General features: G+C 48.2%; 1 protein-coding gene across 1 annotated transcript in view; it reads left to right on the forward strand.

The window, feature by feature from the left end:
• Positions 1-14,037, forward strand: part of LOC139275233 (rho guanine nucleotide exchange factor 17-like) — a 550,636-nt gene that overhangs the window by 523,420 nt on the left and 13,179 nt on the right. The window contains exons 16-19 of the mRNA XM_070892404.1: positions 595-681; positions 4,130-4,197; positions 5,980-6,128; positions 10,208-10,382. Of these exons, the coding sequence (XP_070748505.1) occupies positions 595-681; positions 4,130-4,197; positions 5,980-6,128; positions 10,208-10,382 (479 nt within the window). The remainder of the gene's footprint in view (positions 1-594; positions 682-4,129; positions 4,198-5,979; positions 6,129-10,207; positions 10,383-14,037) is intronic.

The raw sequence follows: 14,037 nt of genomic DNA on the forward strand, positions 1-14,037 counted from the left end.
AATTATGCCCCCCCCCCAGGTTCGGTCGGGCCGCCAACAGGCAGCCTGGCACCCCCTTCTTGGGTGCCAGGCCGCTGGCCCGGCCGAAACCCTCCCTGGTGGCGCAATGGACCGAAATTTTAAAATGGCGAAGGCGCTCGCCTTTAAGCGAAGAGGAGAGCTGTGGTGATGCACACGCGTCATGGCATCTTCAGCGCCAGGCTGATGACTGACAGCGACGGAGACTCCGTCCTGCCTCCACTTCCGCCCCTCTAGAGTGCTCACCGCCACACCTCCGCCCCCATTATGACCGACCTCCGGCCCGCTCCAAAAAATTGCCAAAGAGCTAAATTTCGCGCAGGAGGCTACCTCATCCACCGCGGCGGTGAAAACACATCAGAGGCGGCAGGTGCGACCCGTTTCGGGCGACGCCGAATTTCCACGCCTCGGTATCACACCAGGGGCTTAATTTTGGTACTGCAGCAAGGCAATGGAATGGGTGCAAGGTGAAGCAGGATTTATATGCTGACGGGACCGCTGTGCAAAGTGTTCACCACTTTCTGTGAGCGTGGTAATGTTGGGCCATCTCTCTCAAGCAAAGTGTTTTTCTTTCAGCATTCACGTCTACCAGTCGTCCGATAACATCCGTAACCGGAAGAACAGTATGAAGATGCAGCACTCTGCAGCTGTCATGTGTATCCTGTAAGTGCAAACACAATGCTTTCCATTTACTTTTAACCCACTCTTTAATAAAGCCTCTGAGCTCTTGCTCTGCCCCATTGTCGCTCCACTCTTAGTTTCCCATTTCTATTGTCATGGGCAGCTGGGGATGAGTGGAGCACCACTCTTCTGCATGGCTCTGATTGTGTTTTAATTGAGAAGCCAGGTTAAGGGCACGGCCCATAGTGCTGGATGCGACTAAAGGTGGAGAAGAGTAAAAAATGAAGGTGAGGTAAAGCAGGAAGTAGTAATCAGCTGATGACCAGCTTTGGTTTTCAAAGTCTGGAGATTATAGAAAGAGGGAAAGACTGAAAAAGATTAGGCGTTCCCCAGTATTGAGGTTGCGGGAAGATACTTTGTGATGAGCCTTGATTTCAACACTGGGAGGATGTCGGGATGAGGATGAGCATCCACTGCAGCTTGTTTGGAGCTGAGGAGAACATTTTGAGAAGCACAGGTCACAGTCATATGATAAAACAGAGAAAGAACAAAAAGGTCATGATGGAGAATGAGGTTAAAGCCGACAAGCCAAAGAGGGATTGCCAATCACACAAACAATCTTTTCTTGTAATCTGTTGAGTAAATGGAGAGATGCTAAAAGAGTCTCTCCAGATATGGGACGGATTTGGTTTTCATTGGAGCAAAAAGAAGTGTTTGGCACGAAACAGGACGCCAAGCTTCTTGAAGTCTGCCCTAGGAATGGAGGAGATGTAGGAGTTCCATTTGAAAGCAGAGTGTACTGATAGTGAGACGAAGAATGTCAATAGATGAAAAAAGAATAAAGGTGGAGTTAGCAAAAATGATGTGTTGATTAGATCTGCAAAAGACATGACAAAACTAGGCTGGGTTTTCCGATTGGTGATATTTTTACACTGACAGTAACCCATTTAAATAAAATGGCATATTAGAAAATCTAAGCTGGTGTGTTTGAAGACTTGAAGGAAGGAAAGTTATTGACCCATTGAAGGGCATGGATTACTCTAGTGAAGATATCAGGAGATAGTGATTCAGCCATTGCAAGACGAGCTGGTGAATACTCCAGCTGTCGAGGGCAGTGAGTGGGACTGGCAATCCACAGAATGACCGGGAATATCCTCGGGTCTTCTCCCGCTCCCCCACCGTAACTTCAGCGGAGGTTCGACGCAAACCATGTTTCTGCTTAACTCCTGCAAAGTTATGGCAGCGGAGCAGGAAAAATCTGGAGGAAATTCCTGGCATCAGTGGTTTTTGGATGAGGTGAGGTACTCTTGTTGTTAACCTATTCAAAACCAATCTCATCACATCTACATCAAGTCAATCTGGGGCATCAGCATCTCCAAGAGAAAAAACCCACCGAGTTGGAATGGACTAAAAATGATCATCTGACCTTCCCTTCAATAGGCATTTACTGTCTCAGTTGTATTTGCGATTTACAATCTAAAATCATGTCTTTGGAAAGTGATTGATTCTCAATGTCAAAGTGTCTGGTTAGTTACACAAAATATCCATGCATCAAAATTATCAGGTGTATATATTTCAAAGGAAGTCTTATCGGTGAGGTGCAAGATATTTTGCCAACTGGAGTTTTTTTCCCCGTATTATGCCGCATACCCAGCCAGTAACAATTTCCCATGTGTTTGTACTGCCTTCTTGCTCAGTCTGAAGTTGCATCCTCCATTGAGGTGGCATTCATTCCCATGTTTGTGAGCAGCCCATGCTTTGGGACACACAAGTACAGTGATATTAAGAGACGGGCTTTAGAGTAAAGGAGACCAGAAATGAAAGGGCAGGGAATTTTGATGTTTTTTTTGAAAGGTAGCAAATATAGTTGTGAGTATAATTTTTCACATAGACCTAGTACTTTGTATAAAAATGACAGCCTCTAAACGTTCCGTCCCCTCTAAAGAGTAAGGAAGAGGACATAAATAAATAAGAAATTACAATATTGCAGAGTTGCCAATACTTACGTTTCACTTTCAAATCCTATAATTTGTGGACGTTTTTCCAATTGAGTACTGTGCAGTTTTGGTCTCCTTATCTCAGGAAGGAATACTTGCCACATATAAGGACCACATAGCTGCAGCATAACTAAGACCGCCTATTTCCATCTCTGTAACATCGCCCGCCTCTGCCCTTGCCTCAGCTCATCTGCTGCTGAAAGCCTGATCCATGCATTTGTTACATCTAGCCTTGACTATTCCAGTGCACTCCTGGCTCGCCTCCCACATTCTATCCTACGTTAATTTGAGGTGATCCAAAACTCAGTTGCCTGTGTCCTAACTCGTACCAACCCCCCTTACCCATCACCCCTGTGCTCGCCGACCTACATTGGCTTCCAGTTAAGCAATGCTTTTATTTCAAAATTCTCATCCTTGTTTTCAAATCCCTCCCTGGCGTCGCTTTAATTCTGTCCTCTTAAGCATCTCTGATTATAATCGCTCAACCATTGGTGGCAGTGCCTTCTGTTGCCTAGGCCCTAAACTCTAGAATTCCCTGCCTAAACCGCTCTGCCTCTCTCCTTCTTTAAGACACTCCTTAAAACCTACCTCTTTGACCAAGCTTTTGGTCACCTGCCCTAATTTCTCCTCAAGTGCCTCTGTCAAATTTTTGTGTCTCATAATACTCCTGTGAAGCGCCTTGGGATGTTTTACTATGTAAAAGGCGCTATATAAATACAAGCTGTTATTACCTTCGAGGAGGTGCAATGAAGGTTCACGGGATTGATCCCTGGTCTGAGACGATTGTCCTATGAGGAGAGATTGAACAGATTGAGCTCTTACTCTTTTTTGTTTAGAAGAATGAGAGGTGATCCCATTGAAACAAAGAAGTTACTGAGGGGGATTGACAGGGTAGATGCTGAGAGATTGTTTCCCCTGGCTGGAGAGTCTAGAACTAGGGGGCACAGTCTCAGGATAAGGGGTCGGCCATTTAAGACTGAAATGAGGAGGAATTTCATCACTCAAAGTGTTATGAATCTTTGGAATTCTCGACCCGAGGGCTATGGAGGCTCAGTCATTGAGTATATTCAAGACAGAGATTGATAGATTTTTGGATATTAAGGGAATCAAGGGATTATGGAGACAGTGCGAGAAGGTGGAGTTTAGGTAGATCAGCCATGATCTTATTGAATGGCGGAGCAGACTCGAAGGGCCATACGGCCTACTCCTGCTCCTAATTCTTATACTCACGATTCACATGTGAAATTTATACATGTCTCAGTTTCCTGTGTGACTTGCAAGCATTAAAGCAACGTCAGCAAATCACGGGACGCATCAGTAAATGCTGAATGCTGGTATTACTACTCTTATCTGTATATGAAAATTGGGAGGAAAATCTTCGTACTGTAAATGGCCCATAAAGAGGCGTTTGTAAAAAAAAGGACTCGGGCACTCTGTGTCTCGGTTTGATTCATAGCACGTTTCTGACTCGGCTTCTTTTCCTTCCCTGATAGATATCTCGACAACAAGGTGTTCGTGTCACTGGCAAATGGAGAGTTGATGGTCTACCAAAGAGATGCAGGTTTGTTTAGGGGCTGATATTGGATTGATTACATAACTGCAAAGTGATCCCTGATGAATACTGTCTTATTCCTCCACTAAAATGAAATGTGCGGCAAGTTTGCGGGTGTTTGTCTGGAGGAGGCATTAGAGTGAGAAATAATCTGTGTTTGCATTTGTCTCTCCTGATCATATTAAGCATCTGAAATTCACGGAAACATTTAAATATTTCCACACCTTTCCTAAATGCACTGGATCACTCAAGGGTGGGATTCCCCAGGCACCAGCAGCCCTGAAAGGCGAATCAAGTTCAAGGGGCTGAATGGCCTACGCCTGTTCCCATGTTGCCATTTCCGATGTTGGGAAGCTCTTTATGCAAAGTGAGATCAACACATGGAATGGACCTCCAGATATCCAAGTAATAATTGTTCAGGGGTGACCCTGGGTCCTGAGTGCTGGAAGGTTATTTGACAGTGGGGTGCATTCCAACCAGGTCCAATCCTGCCCTCTCCTGGCGTGTGCACAAGCACACACTTTCAAGCAAGGGTCACTTGATAGCGAGCAGGAGTGGGTAATAAAGACTGCATTTTTCCTCTGTCTGCCCCAGGGGCACTTAAACCAATTGTAGGATCAGCTGCCTCAGCAAAGGCAGAAGGTTGACCCTGGGACCTTCCTTCAGAGCTCAATTCCACGTTGGGCCAATTAGCAACTGAGCCAACAGGGGAGCAATTAAGGGTGTGTCATTGGCTCATCATCATCATAGGCAGTCCCTCGAAATCGAAGAAGACTTGCTTCCACTCTAAAAATGAGTTCTCAGGTGACTGAACAGTCCAATACGGGAATTACAGTCTCTGTCACAAGTGGGACAGACAGTGGTTGAAGGAAAGGGTGGGTGGGGAGTCTGGTTTGCCGCACGCTCCTTCCGCTGCCTGCACTTGTTTTCTGCATGCTCTCGGCGACGAGGTGCTCAGCGCTCTCCAGAATGCTCTTCCTCCACTTAGGGCGGTCTTTGGCCAGGGACTCCCAGGTGTCATTGACTGCTCACCTGGTCACAAACACAATCTTGTCACCTCACTAACTTAGAGACACCTGGAGTCGCTCTTGACCTTGTATGATAGTGTAAAAGAGGTGATAGCGAATCGGCAGCCCATTTTACATCTCTCCGATATTTATTTCCGTGGAGATTAAAATCAGGAGAAACGTCAAAGGGGTCTGCCAATATGCACTATTGCACAAAAGTCAAAATGAGCCCCTCTTAGTGAACTCCGCCCCCACCCGTTCACCAGATACTGAGTTCATTAGGAAAGGAATCTTATCTGCAAACACTCAAGGCCTTAAATCTATAATGTAGAAACTTCTGATTGGATCCTTACCAAAAATGATAAGCAAGCCCCTTTTATCTTGCGATGTGTGTCTCCATATGTCGAAAGACAAAGTTGTCATCCCAGTAACTTAATTCAAAAAGGACTTTATGGGATTTCCATCAACTTGATAAGTAGTTTCCTGCTGTCAGAGTCTTGGCTCTTTTTAAAAGCGGACAGACTAGAACTAGGCTATGCCAACAAATATTAAACAATCACCTGGAGCTGGAGCAGCCTCAGCACGCATTGAATGTTCCCCTACACTAAATAGGGGCGTCAGCTCTTTCTTTTACTAAAGACAGTGAACAGAGGGAAACTGGTTAGTGAGCAGAAAGATTAAATATTTCCTCTGCCTGTCAGGACAAATCTTTGTTTTTTGATCCCCCTCAGGCACAGTATGTTTTTATTGTTTGCTGTATTTTTCCCCCTCCATCACCACACAGGAAGCTTTTGGGATCCGCAGAACTCACATACTTTGTGTTTGGGGTCGCCGGGAAATCCCGTCACCAAAATGGTGCAGGTGGCCGGAAAGCTGTGGTGCGGGTGCCAGAACCGGATTCTCATCATCAACACTGCCACACTTTGCCAGGAGGTGAGAGCTGATCGGCGGCTGGCGCGCGGCCCGTAAGCGCGAGTGCCGTCTGCGGCCCACTGCGGTGGGAAGATAGAGCTTGGCACCCTCAGCCAACGAGTTAGCATCGCGTGCAACCACGCTACCCGTGGAGCAGTGCCGCACTGGCACTGTATCGAGTTTGTTGTTTGGGCACTGTTGGAATTTTCACAAGGTTGATAAATCACAGCAGCAAAAACAAAAATGATGTGATACCATTGTGATACTTTAGATAGAAAAACTGTGAATACTTAGAATATAGAAAATGTCAGCTCAAGCCACTCATATGCTTTGAAACTATCTTGCCGAGATAGAATGACTGCCTCCAAATCATTTTGTTGTAATGTCGTCCTGAAGTTAAGCTGAAGGATATGCTGGGTAATCATTGCAGGAGCATGGCACCATGTAACACCAAGTTACCACGCTTAAATACAGCCAGAAATATTTTTTTAAGCAACCTTTTCTTTTTGAATTACGTTTTAAATCGCTGCCTGATTCACGAGAGATTTTGCGTTCGTCAATGTGCAAATGAGTTTAAGCGGAGACCCGAGAGTAAAAAACACTCCTCAAAACGGGCGCAATTTTGGGCACAATTTTCCCCCGGATCGCCGATTGCGACCAAAGTGGAAATTCTACCCGTTTAATGTATTGTGTATTATCATAGCGCCAGAGTTCCCGTTACACTGCTCGGCCGCACAGTCAACTGCTGGGTCTCGCACAGGCCACTCACGGGCTCTCACATTGTAGATACCGTGCATGCACAGAAATGTGAATGGGCCAGACAGTGGGGGAGGCTGTGCAGTGGGGGAGTCAGGCCGTGCAGTGGGGGAGTCAGGCCGTGCAGTGGGGGAGTCAGGCCGTGCAGTGGGGGAGTCAGGCTGTACAGTGGGAGAGTCAGGCCGTACAGTGGGAGAGCAGGCCGTACAGTGGGGGAGTCAGGCCGTACAGTGGGGGAGTCAGGCCGTACAGTGGAGGAGCAGGCCGTACAGTGGGGGAGTCAGGCCGTGCAGTGGGGGAGTCAGGCCGTACAGTGGGGGAGTCAGGCCGTACAGTGGGGGAGTCAGGCCGTGCAGTGGAGGAGTCAGGCCGTGTAGTGGAGGAGCAGGCCGTACAGTGGGGGAGTCAGGCCGTGCAGTGGAGGAGTCAGGCCGTGTAGTGGAGGAGCAGGCCATGCATTGGGGGAGTCAGGCCGTGCAGTGGAGGAGTCAGGCCGTGTAGTGGAGGAGCAGGCCATGCATTGGGGGAGTCAGGCCGTGCAGTGGAGGAGTCAGGCCGTGTAGTGGAGGAGCAGGCCATGCATTGGGGGAGTCCGGCCATGCAGTGGAGGAGTCAGGCCGTGTAGTGGAGGAGCAGGCCATGCATTGGGGGAGTCAGACCGTGCAGTAGAGGAGTCAGGCCATGTAGTGGAGGAGCAGGCCATGCATTGGGGGAGTCAGGCCGTACAGTGAGGGAGTCAGGCCGTGCAATGGGGGAGTCAGGCCGTGCAGTGGAGGAGTCAGGCCGTGCAGTGGGGGAGCAGGCCGTGCAGTGGGGGAGCAGGCCGTACAGTGGAGGAGTCAAGCCGTGCAGTGGGGGAGCAGGCCGTACAGTGGGGGAGTCAGGCCGTGCAGTGGATGAGTCAAGCCGTGCAGTGGAGGAGCAGGCCATGCATTGGGGGAGTCAGGCCGTGCAGTGGGGGAGTCAGGCCGTGTAGTGGAGGAGCAGGCCATGTATTGGGGGAGTCAGGCCGTGCAGTGGGGGAGTCAGGCCGTGCAGTGGGGGAGCAGACCGTACAGTGGGGGAGTCAAGCCGTGCAGTGGGGGAGTCAGGCCATACAGTGGAGGAGTCAGGCTGTGCAGTGGAGGAGGCAGGTAGTGTAGTGGGGGAGTCAGGCCGTGGAGTGCGGGCGGGGGGCGGGGGGGCGGCCATGCAGTGGGTGTTGCCCACTGCTAAAGGGCCGCCGTGTGTAACGTAGCCTGTCCCTTTAACGTCATAAGATCGAATTACTGTAACATCCTGAGGTCATTTAGAGGCTAATTCCTTCCGGAGACATGAAGGGAATTAGACGATACTTTCTATTGTTGCGGGAAGTTTATTTGTTTGTAAATTGGACGTGGCGGCTTTCTTTCTCTCGTTTTTTAACCTGCAATTTGCATTCGTGACACTGAAGTGTGACAGAACTGCCTCAGGATTTAGGAGGGGAAGGTTTCCCTGGCTCTGTGTCCAGGTGCAGTGTCTGGCCTGGAGGCAGCAATTGTCAGGAAATCGGGCAGATCGGAGCACGTGTAAATGAAACCGCTCGATATCCCTCCATTTAAACAGTGGACGTAAGGGTCCTTCTGGCACTATTCAAAGAAGAGCAGAGGAGTTATCCCTTGGTGTCCTGGCCAATGATTATTCCTCAACCAACATTACTAAAACTGATTATCTGGTCATTGCTGTTTGTGGGAGCTCGCTGTGTGCACATTGCCTGCCGTATTTCCCTACATTACAACAGTGACTACACTTCAAAAGTATTTCATTGGCTAGGAATTGCTTTGGGACGGCCTGATGTTGTAGAAGGCACTATCTAAATGCACGTCTTCTTTCAATATAAATCGAATCTCGGGGCCGAAATTGCGATCCGCCTCAAACGGGACGCACTTATGGATTTTTAATGTTTTTCTCCGCCCCAGTCCGCGAACTCTGCCTATATTTTAGTTAGGTCCACTGGGCCACCAGTGAGGGTTTCGGCCGGGCCAGCGGCCTGGCACTCTAGACAGGGCGCGGGGCTGCCTGTTGGCGGATCCTCAGCCATTGTGATCCTCAGCCTACCTGTTGGCGGCCCGGCCGAACCTGTGGCCACCATTGTCGAGCCGAGCTCGGAGTCGGCCGAGACGATGAAAATACACCAGAGGCGCCGGCAGTGCGCCTTCCCCTTTAAGGGTGGATGCGCCGCCCAGGCACACACAGCTTCCCGCAGGGGGAAGATGTCAGTGGCAGCGGCCGCTCGGCTCCCACAGGGAAATTTCCCACAGGGGTCGGAAAGGGGTCGTCGCCGGTCGGTGCGGGGTTGGCGCGTGCCCAACAGGCGGCAGCACGGGCGGGGTGCAAACCAGTTCCCGCCGCTCACGGCCCAGGGGCAATTTAGGACGGGTCAGCCCATCTGCCGGCCCCCGGTCGGTACGGCCTCTCCGCTCCATTCCTGCCTCTTAGAGGGCGGTAATGGAGCTTATAGAGGGGGCAATTTCAGCCCCGGTCTCCTTTCCATATAAATGCAAGTTCTGTATTCACCCAGAAGTTATTTAACTTCAATTCAACACTCACAAAAAATTTGTGCTGCCACAATTGATTGTACCATGAAGGCCAGAGCAATGGACTTGCACTGTGATCCTCAGCCTGCCCTCAAACTCCCCAATACAGTGATCAAACAATATCCCTTTTAGCAAGCTGTACTGTAACATAAAATGGGAATGACCGAAACCTGAACTGGAACTGTCTCGACATTTTGCATTGATAAAAATGTTCCCTTTTTTTTTTAAACAGATACGCAGTGCACTACTTTAAAAATGCAGCCGACTAACTTTTGTTTCTTCTTATTAATCCTCGGGATACGGGCGTCGCTGACAAGGCCGGCATTTATTGCCCATCCCTAGTTGCCTTTGAGAAGGCAGTGGGTAGGCCTTCCTCTTGAACCGCTGCAGTCCGTGTGATGATGGTGCCTGCATTAGCGGCTGGTTATGCTTTTCCGCCAGTCTCCCGCCAAAGTCACGGCGGAACACCGGGGGAGCGCTGTGGAATTTCAGCGCCATGGAGTAAAAGGAGTGCACTGTACAATAACTAGTCAGTGCTGTATACAGCGGTAGACAAAAATATGACCTTTTACCTTCCCTTGAGCAACTTTGCGTGAAAAAGTTGAGGTAGCTGTTCCTTCAAACTTTATGATCATATTGAATGGCAGTGCAGCCTCGAAGGGCCGAATGGCCGACTACTGCTCCCACTTTCTATGTGCTTTCAAGTGTGTGGCGAATGAGCCCTTCACTCTGTGTCCATGCGGAGTCCGCATTTCTGACATGTTCCCGTGTTTCTGCGTTATATGTCAGCACATGATCCAGATTGGCCAGGACAGCAACCGGTGTGTGACGAGTATGGTGAGCTCCAGCTTGGGTGTTTGGATTGCACTACAGAGCAGCGCTCAGGTCAAACTCTACCACGCTGCCACCTGTGAGAACCTGGCAGAAGTCGACGTGGCTCCTGCGGTACACAAGATGCTCGCAGGTAAAAAACCAAAAAGGCGTTTGACAGCGGCACGTTTCTAAAGCGTCTGCAGCTCCTTGAGAATTCGAAATAGCTGAAGCAAGTGTGATGGTTGGGAGCTGTCAATTAGCGATAAGGATTCAAGTTAGATTAAGTCCCCGCAACCCGAATGATTCGTGGTAACAGCAGTGATGCATTTTAGAAGCATTCACTGAACTTTCATCTCTCAGCAAAATATTCTATTCTCAATATGCTACGTTTAAATCCAGTGAGATGCGTTTCCACACACTGCAAGGGCATGACACGCGTGAAGAATGGTCACACAGGCGAGGTATCAGAGAGTGCTGACTGCCCAGGAAACTGTATCTCACCTCAGTCAGTGCCTTCAGTGAGGAGGAGGGGAGATTATTGGGAGTGGGGGAAGAATAAAAAAAAACAGGATTCATGTAATAACAATATCTATTTGCAAATGAAGTGGTCTGTTAAGCATTGATTGAACGAAGGCCCTTTGAGGCAGTGCGCCTGGATTCTGAGTATTGTCCCAGTCCTGACCTGTCTGACAGTATGGCATTACAACAGTGACTACACTCCAAAAAGTACATCATTGGCTGTAAAGTGCTTTGAGATGTCTGGTGGTCGTGAAAGGCGCTATATAAATGCAAGTCTTTTCTTTCATAGTTAGGAGGTGCACAGGAGTAATTGCATGTGGGGAATATTGACAAAGGTCAGCACATAGTCGGACACATTGAAAATTCAAAAGGAATAGAAAATGCTGGAAACGCACAGTAGTTCTGGCAGTATCTGTGGAGAGAGAAAGAGAGATAACGTTTCAGGTCGATGACCTGTCAGCAGAACTCCGTTGAAAATTCAGTATGTTTGGATTAAAAAAAAAGATATTTGTATATACAGGGGTATATATAATTTGGAAAGACCATTTACCTCTTTTGCTGCCCCTCTGCTCAATAGCTTGGCAAAGCAGCCAGGCAAACCTTTACTTAAAGTAAGTGTCAGTGTTCACCACAGCTTCCCGGGCCTGGGTCTCTTCACTAAAGTTACTATCTGGCCGATTTCTAATTATTTCTGTTTTCCAACATGTTTTCAGACTTTGGTTTCTCATCTGATTCAAGCATTGCTTTAGAAATCCAGCATCTGAGAGAGCAGATATTCTCTGCTGCTGTCTTCTGTTGGTCTGCCTATACTGTGCGCTTTCCCTGACTCAGAGCAAGAGGTGGCCTATTCCCAAGTCATAAGAACATAAGAAATAGAAGCAGGGATAGGCCATACCGTCCCTCGAGCCTGCTCCGCCATTTAATACGATCATGGCTGATCCGATCATGGACTCATGTCCACTTCCCTGCCCGCTCCCTATAACCCCTTATTCCCTGATCGGTTAAGAAACTGTCTATCTCTGTCTTAAATTTATTCAATGACCCAGCTTCCACAGTTCTATGAGGCAGCGAATTCCACAGATTCACAACCCTCTGAGAGAAGAAATTCCTCCTCATCTCAGTTTTAAATGGGCGGCCCCTTATTCTAAGGTTATGCCCACTAATATTAGTCTCCCCTATGAGTGGAACATCCTCTCTGCATCCACCTTGTCAAGCCCACTTACATAGAAACATAGAAAATAGGTGCAGGAGTAGGCCATTCGGCCCTTCCAGCCTGCACCATCATTCAATAAGATCATGGCTGATCATTCACCTCAGTACCCCTTTTCTGCTTTCTCTCCAAACCCCTTGATCCCTTTAGCCGTAAGAGCCAGATCTAACTCCCTCTTGAAAATATCCAACGAACTGGCATCAACAACTCTCTGCGGTAGGGAATTCCACAGGTTAACAACCCTCTGAGTGAAGAGGTTTCTCCTCATCTCAGTTCTAAATGGCTTACCCCTTATCCTTAGACTGTGTCCCCTGGTTCTGGACTTCCACAACCTCGGGAACATTCTTCCTGTATCTAACCTGTTCAGTCCCATCAGAATTTTATATGTTTCTATGAGATCCCCTCTCATCCTTCTAAACTCCAGTGAATAAAAGCCCAGTCTCTCCTCATATGTCAATCCTGCCATCCCGGGAATCAGTCTGGTGAACCTTCGCTGCACTCCCTCAATAACAAGAATGTCCTTCCTCAGATTAGGAGACCAAAACTGAACACAATATTCCAGGTGAGGCCTCACCAAGACCTTGTACAACTGCAGTAAGACCTCCCTGCTCCTATACTCAAATCCCCTAGCTATGAAGGCCAACATACCATTTGCCTTCTTTACCGCCTGCTGTACCTGCATGCCAACTTTCAACGACTGATGTACCATGACACCCAGGACTCGTTGCACCTCCCCTTTTCCCAATCTGCCGCCATTCAGATAATATTTTGCCGCCTTGTTTTTGCCCCCTAAGTGGATAACCTCACATTTATCCACAATATACTGCATCTGCCATGCATTTGTCCACTCACCAAACCTGTCCAAGTCACCCTGCAGCCTCTTAGCATTCTCCTCACAGCTCACACTGCCACCCAGCTTAGTGTCATCTGCAAACTTGGAGATATTACACTCAATTCCTTCATCTAAATCATTAATGTGTATTGTAAATAGCTGGGGTCCCAGCACTGAGCCCTGCGGCACCCCACTAGTCTCTGCCTGCCATTCTGAAAAGGACCCATTTATCCCGACTCTCTGCTTCCTGTCTGCCAACCAGTTCTCTATCCACGTCAGTACGTTACCCCCAATACCATGTGCTTTAATTTTGCACACCAATCTCTTATGTGGGACCTTGTCGAAAGCCTTTTGAAAGTCCATTATAAGTTTCGATAAGATCACCTCTCATTCTACTGAATTCCAATGAGTAGAGGCCCAACCTACTCAACCTTTCCTCATAAGTCAACCCCCCTCATCTCCGGAATCAACCTAGTGAACCTTCTCTGAACTGCCTCCAAATAAGTATATCCTTTCTTAAATATGGAAACCAAAACTGCTCGCAGCATTCCAGGTGTGGCCTCACCAATACCCTGTATAACTGTCGCAAGACTTCCCTGCTTTTATACTTCATCCCCTTTGCAATAAAGGCCATGATTCCATTGGCTTTCCTGATCACTTGCAGTACCTGCATACTAACCTTTTGTGTTTCACGCACCAGGACCCCCAGGTCCCGCTGTACTGCAGCACTTTGCAATCTTTCTCCATTTAAATAATAACTTGCTCTTTGATTTTTTTCTGCAAAAGTGTACGACCTCACACGTTCCAACATTATACTCCATCTGCCAAATTTTTGCCCACTCACTTAGCCTGCCTATGTCTTTTTGCAGGTTTTTTGTGTCCTCCTTACACATTGCCAATCCTACTCTATAACCAACCACTGGGGAAGCAGGGTTGGTTTAGAGACAACTAGGTGGCACTCTCTTTCTGTGAAATGAGGACTTTTTACTGTGCCGTCCCCACCCTGCCTCAACTCATCTGCTGCTGAAACCCTCATCCATGCCTTTATTACCTCTAGACTTGACTACTGCAACACACTCCTGGCTTGCCTCCCACATTCTACTTTACATAAACTTGAGGTCTTCCAAAACTCGGCAGCCCATATCCTAACTCGCATAAAGTCCCATTCACCCATCACCCCTGTGCTCGCTGACTTACATTGGCTCCCGGTTAAGCAACGCCGCGATTTCAAAATTCTCATCCTTA

This window comes from Pristiophorus japonicus, chromosome 10 (assembly GCF_044704955.1).
Source record: "Pristiophorus japonicus isolate sPriJap1 chromosome 10, sPriJap1.hap1, whole genome shotgun sequence".
Taxonomy (NCBI): Eukaryota; Metazoa; Chordata; class Chondrichthyes; family Pristiophoridae; genus Pristiophorus; species Pristiophorus japonicus.